The sequence below is a fragment of the Perissodus microlepis genome, chromosome 7 (genome assembly GCF_051167445.1).
Source record: "Perissodus microlepis isolate ML-2025 ecotype Zambia chromosome 7, ASM5116744v1, whole genome shotgun sequence".
Classification (NCBI taxonomy): Eukaryota; Metazoa; Chordata; class Actinopteri; order Cichliformes; family Cichlidae; genus Perissodus; species Perissodus microlepis.
The window spans coordinates 29218252-29227664 of NC_140467.1; the positions used below are offsets into that span (position 1 = coordinate 29218252).

The 9413-nt window shown below is 41.5% G+C and overlaps 1 protein-coding gene across 1 annotated transcript; it reads left to right on the forward strand.

The window, feature by feature from the left end:
• Positions 1-111: 111 nt before the first annotated feature.
• cdk9 (cyclin-dependent kinase 9 (CDC2-related kinase)) lies at positions 112-5215 on the forward strand. Its single transcript, XM_084934542.1, has 8 exons — positions 112-206; positions 345-458; positions 3190-3271; positions 3360-3450; positions 3534-3700; positions 3790-3961; positions 4091-4239; positions 4326-5215. Exons 1-8 carry the CDS (start codon positions 166-168, stop codon positions 4689-4691), a joined length of 1182 nt encoding a protein of 393 aa, XP_084790668.1. The 5' UTR covers positions 112-165; the 3' UTR covers positions 4692-5215.
• Positions 5216-9413: the final 4198 nt, after the last annotated feature.

A 9413-nucleotide genomic window follows, 5' to 3' on the forward strand; every position in this document is an offset into this window, starting at 1 on the left:
TATTTTTCATTTCTTTTTCTTTATTGTCGCTTCTTTTGGGGTTATTTTTACTTTTTGCCAAGCCCGCCCCCACATCAGTATGCGGGGCGTCGCTGAGCTCTAGAGGTGACGCCGTGCGCACTGCGCAGACGCTCCATACGTAACTACGTCGCGGACACGGACAGGATGCAGCGGGATAAGACAAGCAATGCCACCGGGGCTGAAAAGTAAGATTAAATCTATTTATTTTTCAATTTAACAAACGGGTTTGCTTTAGTTTGTTTCAGCTGCATTTGAGGCGCGTTCTGTGTAAGCCTTGTTTGATGTTACCACTATAAAGTCTCGTGAATTTTCCTTTTGTCCAGGCCCGACCGGGAGGCCGCCATCATGTCGAAGTACTACGACGGAGTGGAGTTCCCTTTCTGTGACGAGTTCTCCAAGTACGAGAAAATGGCCAAGATAGGACAAGGAACCTTTGGGTGAGTAGTACAAAGCAGGCTGGTTGTCTTACTGAATCTTTAGCTGCTTTGCGAATTCCGTATAAACGCCAGCTGCGTTAAGCTGTGCTAACTGCTAGCCGCACGGAGTGAATGAAGAGCAGGTAAACAACGGAAGTTTCCTTCCTGTATTAGTCCAGCTGCTTATTAAGGAAGGCTGTTTCGACATGTTTTTAAAAAGGTATTTGGTTTGTAAAGTTGCAAAGCTTTCATGGGCTATGGTCTTCTGCGATCAACTGAAACAACAGGGCACCAAGATATGGCACCGGAATAATTTGTGACTGGCTAAATGAGCCACATGCTGAAAACCAGGCTCACTTATAGAGCACCAAAAAAGGCTTTGCGTTGTATTCTCAATGAGTGACATCTCTTCTCCCCTGATGTGGAAGAGAGGCAGCTTGACCTCTGTCCCGATGAGCTGATTCTCCGATGCTGTGCCATGCTTCTGTGAAGTGGGTGTTTATTCTAGGGCTGAGTATCGTCACTGATTTCTAGAATCGGTTTCATTGCACCTTAGCATATGCTACTTCCGGTGGGGAAACTCCTGTAGGGCGCTTCGTTTCCGGTGTGATATTCGCGTCTTGTTTACGGTCGGGTTTGCATCTTCCTCTGCCTTTTGTGTGCTACCGCAAGTGCCTTTGACGGTGCAAAACGTTTCGTCGACATTGTTGTGTTTGTCGGGGGAGAAAACTTACAAACATACAGTGCAGCACTTCAATGATCGATGTAGCGATTCTGCGGTGTCATCATTGTCGATCTCCGTGCCGCCGAGATCGACGACAGAGATCGACGGCACGGAGGAGATCGACAATGATCTACAGCCGATCGGGACGCAGAACACAATGGACTTTAAAAAAAACAAACAAAAAGCATGCAAAATTGCACTAAAAGAATCCGCTAAACAGCGAGGCTGCAAAAGGTGAACCGCGTTATAGCGAGGGACCACTGTAATTGTGAAGATAAGTCACAACATACCCTTCGTAAATACTAACATATAGAGACCCTTACCCGCAATCATTCATGTATTCTTTTTTAACTATCCTGTGGCTTTTTTTTCACGGTTTGTTGACATGCTGTGTAGATGTGTACTGACATCGACTTAACAGGGAAACATCTGGCTTTGACTATTGTTCACCTGTAGTTTGAATGCTGAACATTTGCCTGTTTAACTCACAAGAACTGTCACTATACAGAGATGTGTCTTCTGCATGCAGTAATGCAGTTCTGCTTGTGCTGAGTGATGTAAACAAACAATCGATCTACGTTCTTCAAACATAAAAATTGATCATTTGATTTTTTTATGACACAGCAATGGTGAGTGTTCCCACCCTCTGCTCTTTGTAACTTAACGTAATGATTTTTGAGTCCACCATTGCAGTAGCAATTGACTTCAAAATAAAGCTACCGGAAATGTACAACCCTACGCCCAGTCTTAAAACAGGAAGTTAGCATTTTCTCGTGCACAGGGTCTATTCGATTAGATCCACGATTTGATTCCATTTGAGTCTGGAAAATTTTGTCTCAGACAGTCAGAAATATTATAATTCTGATTATTTATCAGTACATGTCCATATTTTTATATCTATAAAAAGAAAGCTGACACCTGTGAGACTTTATCAGAGGTGTAACCATCACAGCAGATGACTTTGTGTCAAAGTAACAGAGCATAAAACACAGAAACACATGAAGGAGATTTTCCTGGCCTGTCTTTTTATAGCAGATAACCACCTTAAAATATTCTGCAGTAGAACAAAAACAGAAAACCATGAATCAACATATGAACATTACCTGATGCTGCTGAAGTGAAGCAGAGCAAAGTTACAGAGGTTTAGTTAGAGAAACAGCTAAGCATTTTGCATAATTGTAAAAAGTTTAAATTTCTTCAGTATTAAACAGCAGAAATGAGGCTTTCTTTTTGGAAGTCAGTTGAATAAAAAAAAAAAACAAACAAGCAAAAAACACAGCGGCTGACAACGCTGCACATAACGGTAGACTTGTGCATAATAAGGAAGCAAATAACGCAGAAAACAGATTTTTAGATTGGAAGAGACGAAGAGAGCTGTGCATGAAGTGTCATTTTATCGTGGTGGGAGCAGAACAGCAAAAGTAAGAGGGGATTCATGATGATGTTTATGTGAAGCGTAGTTTGGATCTTCTTTTGCTGCTGGTTCAGTATAATGTGGTTGGAGAGAGACAAAGCCTACAGCTTCAGAATCTAGTGCAAAAAAGACGTAAACACAGAGCGTGGACCTGACGATGCATCAGAACCTGTGAGCTGTTGGCTTTCAGTCCAGACAGGGTGTCCGTGTATGTGCCGTCAGGTGAGAGAAGCTTATGTTTTTGGTGGCTGTCGAAATTTTGTGAGGTTTAACCTGAGATTCTGGAGTTTCACGCAAAATACATTTATATTTAAAAATCGATTCAGGATTGTAATGAATCAATATCATTTTATTCAAGCTAGAATTGATTTTAATCGGAAAATCGATCATCAAAACCCACCCCTAGTGTTTAGTCTGTAAAGGTCTAAGTACTCCTGATGTTGTTCACCTTTGTCTTTGGGATGAAGCAGTTCTTGTCTGAAGTGGACTGAGATCATGTCTACCACACAAATGCCAGCAGTGTTGTTTCTCTAGCCTACTATACATTAGGCTATATACTGTTTGAGTCGAGTAGTTTAAAAAGCCAACTGTTCTAAAATTTGTCTTTTGTACAGGGAGGTGTTCAAAGCGAAGCACCGGCAGACAGGGAAGAAAGTTGCACTGAAGAAAGTGCTCATGGAAAACGAGAAAGAAGGGGTAAGAAACCAGAGCATTGGCGTCATTTAAAATCCAGTGTCCTGAAAGTTGGTGTGGATGAAATATAACTGGTTTTCCTCCACTTTAGTTCCCAATCACAGCTCTGAGAGAGATCAAAATCCTTCAACTGCTCAAACACGAGAACGTTGTCAATCTGATCGAGATCTGCAGGACCAAAGGTTCGTGTGACACGAGTGCATCTTTGTGTGGATTTATTTCAGTTTGTTGGGGGTTGTTTTTAATTTGCTGTTCTCCTTTTCAGCTACTCAGTTTAACAGGTACAAAGGCAGCATCTACTTGGTGTTTGACTTCTGTGAGCATGACCTGGCTGGGCTGCTGAGCAACGCTAACGTGAAGTTCACGCTGGCAGAGATCAAGAAGGTGATGCAGATGCTGCTCAATGGGCTGTACTACATCCACAGGAACAAGGTTAGACTCTCAGAGACACAGTGGGTACTTTAAACCAAATGAAATTCCACTGTCAGAATATTAATGGGGATCTGTTGTTCTTTGCTCAGATCCTTCACAGAGACATGAAGGCAGCCAATGTGCTCATAACCAGAGATGGCGTCCTGAAGCTGGCCGACTTTGGTTTGGCTCGAGCCTTCAGCCTGGCCAAGAACAGCCAGGGGAACCGCTACACTAACCGCGTGGTGACGCTGTGGTACCGACCTCCAGAGCTGCTGTTGGGTAAGAAAGAAACAAAAAACTTGTACTCAAACATAGTCACAGGTATAATCAGGAAAAGGTAGTACAAGTAAATTTCAAATGTACTCCTGGTGCAGTTTTTTAATTTCTGTGTTATCTTTGTTTTTGCAGGTGAGCGAGACTACGGGCCTCCAATCGACCTGTGGGGCGCCGGCTGCATCATGGCCGAGATGTGGACACGGAGTCCAATCATGCAGGGGAACACGGAGCAGCACCAGTTGACCCTCATCAGCCAGCTCTGCGGCTCCATCACGGCAGAGGTGAGCCTTCATTCTTCCACTCAGACTCTGTTTGTTCTGTTTCTCAGCTCTGTGTTAACTTAACTAACACTCGGTTCTCCCATCAGGTGTGGCCCGGTGTAGACAAGAAGTATGAGCTGTACCAGAAGATGGAGCTGCCCAAAGGTCAGAAAAGGAAGGTGAAGGACCGCCTCAAAGCTTACGTCAAAGACCCGTACGCCCTGGACCTCATCGACAAGCTGCTGGTCCTGGACCCGGCACAGCGAATCGACAGTGACGACGCCCTCAACCACGACTTCTTCTGGTCAGACCCGATGCCGTCAGACCTCAAGAACATGCTCTCCACCCACAACACGTCCATGTTTGAGTACCTGGCCCCGCCTCGGCGGAGAGGACACATGCCCCAGCAGCAGCCCAATCAGAACCGGAATCCGGCGACCACGAGCCAGACAGAGTTCGACCGCGTGTTTTAAACCAGGTTCTTGACGCTTGGCAGTCCAATTTTCCTTCCAGACGTCTGTGGGTTAACTGGGAGCAAACGTTTTCTCCTTGTCTTCACTGCATGTTTGAGGCAAAACTTCTTTTTTCTTACAGCTACTCATTTCTCTGTGTTACAGAGTTATTTATGAAGACAGTGTTAAAGTTTTATTTAAGACACACTTACAAGGACACTTATTCTTCTGACACAAAGGGACGTGCATACCTAAAATAAAGTTGTTGTTTTTTTTTTCTTTTTTTTTTCTCGTCTTCCTTAAATGTACCTGGCAGCATGTGGTCTGACACATGTGCGGCCTGACTTTACCTTCAGGATGTGAAGTGACTGAAAGACTGCAGTACCTCCAGCAGGGGGCAGCATCATATCGCTGTATATCTTTATACAGCACATGTACATAACTTTTTATACTCCAGCATCGCTGAACAAAAGTGTTTTTGAACTGTGGGCTGGGCCTGTGCCTGTAATGTGAAATTTGGGGTCAATAAAATATTTTAAACACTATCTGATTCCTGACCTTTATTAAAAAAAAATAAAAATAAAAATGTTTCTGTTTAACAGCTGTAGCTGTTTTAGTCTGGATGAAAAACCAGATGTTGTCTTCTGTTTTATACACACTCACAGAATACCACATCAGGTTTTTGGTCCGGACCAGGAGGTTTTTATTTTATTTTTTATAAATAACTAATGTTGTCAACCAGGTTTGAAACTGATAGTGTGTTACATGGATCCAGGATCATTACTATTTCATTATTTTTAAAAATATATTAACTTTTTCAGGGAAACAATACATTTATGTGGAGATCTCCTTTATTACATAATTTTCTCATAGATTAATAAGCTTTCTGGAAATTTAAAAAGTGCATTGGTGTGCAAAAGTCTTAAGTCATTTCTTTATATTTTTCGTCCAGCCAGACTTTAATGAAACTTTCCTCAAAAGTGCTCTTGCAATAGTTGTCCCGGCTTTCTAAACTTCTTTCATTGGTTGCTCTTTCACCAAGCCGGGCATCTTAACTCGAGGGATGAACCTGTGTTTTGTCCAAACTTATAAGAAACCCTAAAGTTACAAAATCTTTAGGTACTTGGATAATAGCAGCCTGTCACAGGAAAAACATCATTTGTGTTTCTGAATTATAAATGCAGAAAAGTACCAACAGATATTGCAGAACCATCTGGAAAGCGTCTGATTGACAACAGCTTCATTCTTCAGCATGACAGTGATCCGACACACACTGTCAGTGTAAAAACGCACCAGAGACGGGTCTCAGTGTTACTGAAGCAGCGTGAAACGATCCTGACAGAGAACAGAAGAAAAGGCAGAAATGTCCAAGCTTTGAGAGCTTTGAATATCCTTAAAGAAGGCTGGGGAACTATTCCTGATACTACTTAAAGAAATTACAGAAGCTGCCCCAGAGATCAGGCCGTGTCAAAGAATAAAGGTGCTCATTCACTTTCAAGCTAACAAGAATTGTACAAACAGGCTACAATAAATCGTTGCATCTATTCCCCATTTTCCAAGCAAAATATAAAATAAGACACGTCTTCTTCACTTCAGTGACCTACTTCAGTCCAGCGAGTCAGAAGCCTGGTGGCAGAAAGTGGGTTTATATAACATAATTTTATAATATAATAATTTATATAATATATATTTTGTAATTTAATTTGAAAATGAAATATAATTTAAGAAGTGCTAAATGTATATTCTTATATCTTAACTAAAAAAAATTCATCTGAAAATGTGGTTGATTTGTTTTATGGATGTTCTACATGAGGCCAACAGAGGAAGGCTTTATTAATATGCATGTATATCTGCTGTGTGTGTTTGTGTGAACCCACTCTGGGCTGGTAGTTTCCCTCCCCTCAGCCTAACAGCAGTCTGTGTGTGCTGTCAGAGCAGAGCTTTACAGATGATGGATTGCTCTTTTAGTTCCAGAGCTCATTCCCCGTCACTTCTCCTGAAGAGGAGGGTGTGAAGACAACGCTGACAACAACAACTAACATAAATTAGAAAGCGCTCCAGTGGACAGATGGGCCTCCGACTCCTGCAACCGCCTGCATGCAAATGGACTCCCGGCTCTGCTCCTGCCGCTGCTGCTGATGGTGATGATCTGTATGGATGAGAGGTGGATGGTCTGAGCTGTGCCAGGTTTAGGCCTCATCAGAACTGACTGTGAACTGTTTCCAAAGGCTCTTCACACTGATGTGAGGATATTCTGGGTTCAGGAGGTGTTTAGGGGCAACTGCCATGTCAGACTGGGATAAATGTCACTTCACATGGAGTCCTCCATGTGACAGTGCTGCTGTTTTTTGGTGTGGCTGTGCTCTGTGGAGTTCATTTAATGTGGAAATACTGATGCATGCTCTGTTTTCTCACAGTCTCCAGGTCAGGAGCTCATCATCATATGCATTAAGAAAACCCTTCTCCTGTTTTATCTTCTGCAAAATCCCAGAAGAAGCTCCATTCTCTAACAGCCAGCAGGGGGCGAGTACTCTGGTTTCAGCCAAAATCTGATTGTCTATTAAGGAAATTATCTGACCTCAGTAAACACTGTCCCGGCTAAGTCTTACTGAATAAAACATGATTCTTATTTTGTAAAATGTGGTCCCATTTAGAGTAAAACAGGTGACTTAACAGGGTGGTACAGACCACCACATGCCCACACTGGCTCACTTTACACCCTTGTAAGGTTCACTTCCTGCTTTTATCACATTTCCGGTTCCACATTTCCTTTTTAATTGCCCTCCTCAGTCTCACCTCTGTTCACTTATCTAGTCACACTGCCCCGTATATACGCTCTCAGGTGTTAAAGTTGTTGCCGAAATGATCCCATATGGTCTTCCGGCACCTTCATTTAATGTGTGATTAAATCTGACGGGCAATTTAATACAAAATGATGTCAACCAAGTTCATTCTTAATAGCACTGCAGCCCGGCAGTCCTTCCAGGTGACGAGACAGAGGCAGGTGAGTCATCGTGCAGTCATGCCTACACACTTTTAACCCTTATCATCCCATTCATGTGCTGATGTGTCCAGACCAACACGGTACTTCAATATGGGGCTAGCTCAGTAACTTTTTATAAGTGGCAGATAATTTCAAATGCAATGTTTGAAAAAGCTAAACATATCAGCAAGTACACAAACTGCCCACTCAAAGAGTGACAAAAAAGATTAATGTGTGGTAATATCAGAGAAAGAGAGGAAGAAAACACCTTACTTTCAATATTTGATAAACTGGAAAGATTAAATTTAATGGTTACGTTTATTTTAATTGTATTTAATGTCATGTTCAGAGGTTCACTGCACAGGTTAGATATAAGTAGCAGCAGAGACATCATGATCAAAGAATTCTGGATTGAATCTCAAAGATGGCTTGTTGAATAATAAGCCAAATACAGACTGAGTAACCAAAATCTACCTTTTATTTGCTCAATCCAAAAGCAAAACAAAGAAAAAAGCCAAGAGGGAAACCATAAACTCAGTCCAAAGAATAAACATGGAAGAAAGCTGGTGAGTACAACTGACTAAGACAAAGTTAGGCAGGAGACGGGACTATTTATACACACAGAAGGATAATCAGGATGTAGACAATAAAGGCTTACCGGGTAGGAAGCAAAACTAAACAGACCAGAGACACATAATTACCAAAGTAAAGGAGAAAACGAATAACTGAAAGCAGGGAACAGAGAAACATGAATGAACCAAACAGGGGGAAACTCTGGGGGGACTAATCAAACTCTATAAACAAAAGCAGTAACTAGAACTACAATGCAAACAAGATGAAAGGCTCATAATGCTGAAAGTCAAACCATAACTACAAAATAAAAGATGAGCCATCCAAGTTGTCGTGTTTTTTTTGTTGTTGTTGTTGTTGTTGTTTTTTTTATTAAAGTTTTGGATTTGTGTATATTTTGATTTCTATTCATTCTTCAAAGTTTTTGTTTTTTAAGTGTTGTTTATTGTGTAAATCTGGGTTCATGTTTTTTATTCGTATTCTGTGTTTTCGGTTCCTATGATGCTGTTTGTATTCTCTTTTAGTACTTATAGAATTTATCAAGACTTCCCTTGATTACCTCATGTGTATATTTATAGCCTTGTCCTACTTTGTTCATTTTTGGAATGTCTGTTTGCATAACTTTGTGTGCATTCGCTGGGTCCATTCTGTCAGAAAAGCCTGTGATTAATTTGCGAGACTCAAATGCAGGCTGTAGGAAACAAGAGAGAATTTAAACCAAGCTTTCCAAGATTCTTTATGCATTATCATGCAAGTACAACACACATTGAAATGTGTCCTGAAAGGCTTGTTGACTGTGGAAAAAGCTGACTCTGGAATATGAAACAAACAATAAATAAATTTGAAAACCTAAAAAAGAGCACAGTCTGTGCGGAGCGGTCTGGATGTGGCAGCACCATCTTTGAACATTTGAAGGAATTACAAAGTCCCCAAAAAACACAGAGAGGAGGCACATGGGTGTGCAGACAACACAACAAGGGACAAAGGAAGACTGAAAAGATAAATGCACCAGAGGTAACGAGGAAAGATGAAATAGTTGGGAACTAAACACAGCTGAAAAAAATCTAGAAAGTGAACAAGGGGAAGTTAAACTACACAAGATACAGGAGAACAAACCGCCACCAAAAGAAAACAGGAAATAAGGTTAACCTAGCAAAGGGAATTCAGAGGAAAATGGGGAACAGTGACAG

Bases quoted from the DNA above. Each gene is read 5' to 3' on its own strand.
- cdk9 (XM_084934542.1), top strand. From the start codon at position 166: ATGCAGCGGGATAAGACAAGCAATGCCACCGGGGCTGAAAA. The intron at 207-344 runs GTAAGATTAAAT...CCTTTTGTCCAG, and splicing joins AATGCCACCGGGGCTGAAAA to GCCCGACCGGGAGGCCGCCA. The intron at 3,962-4,090 runs GTAAGAAAGAAA...TTGTTTTTGCAG, and splicing joins ACCTCCAGAGCTGCTGTTGG to GTGAGCGAGACTACGGGCCT.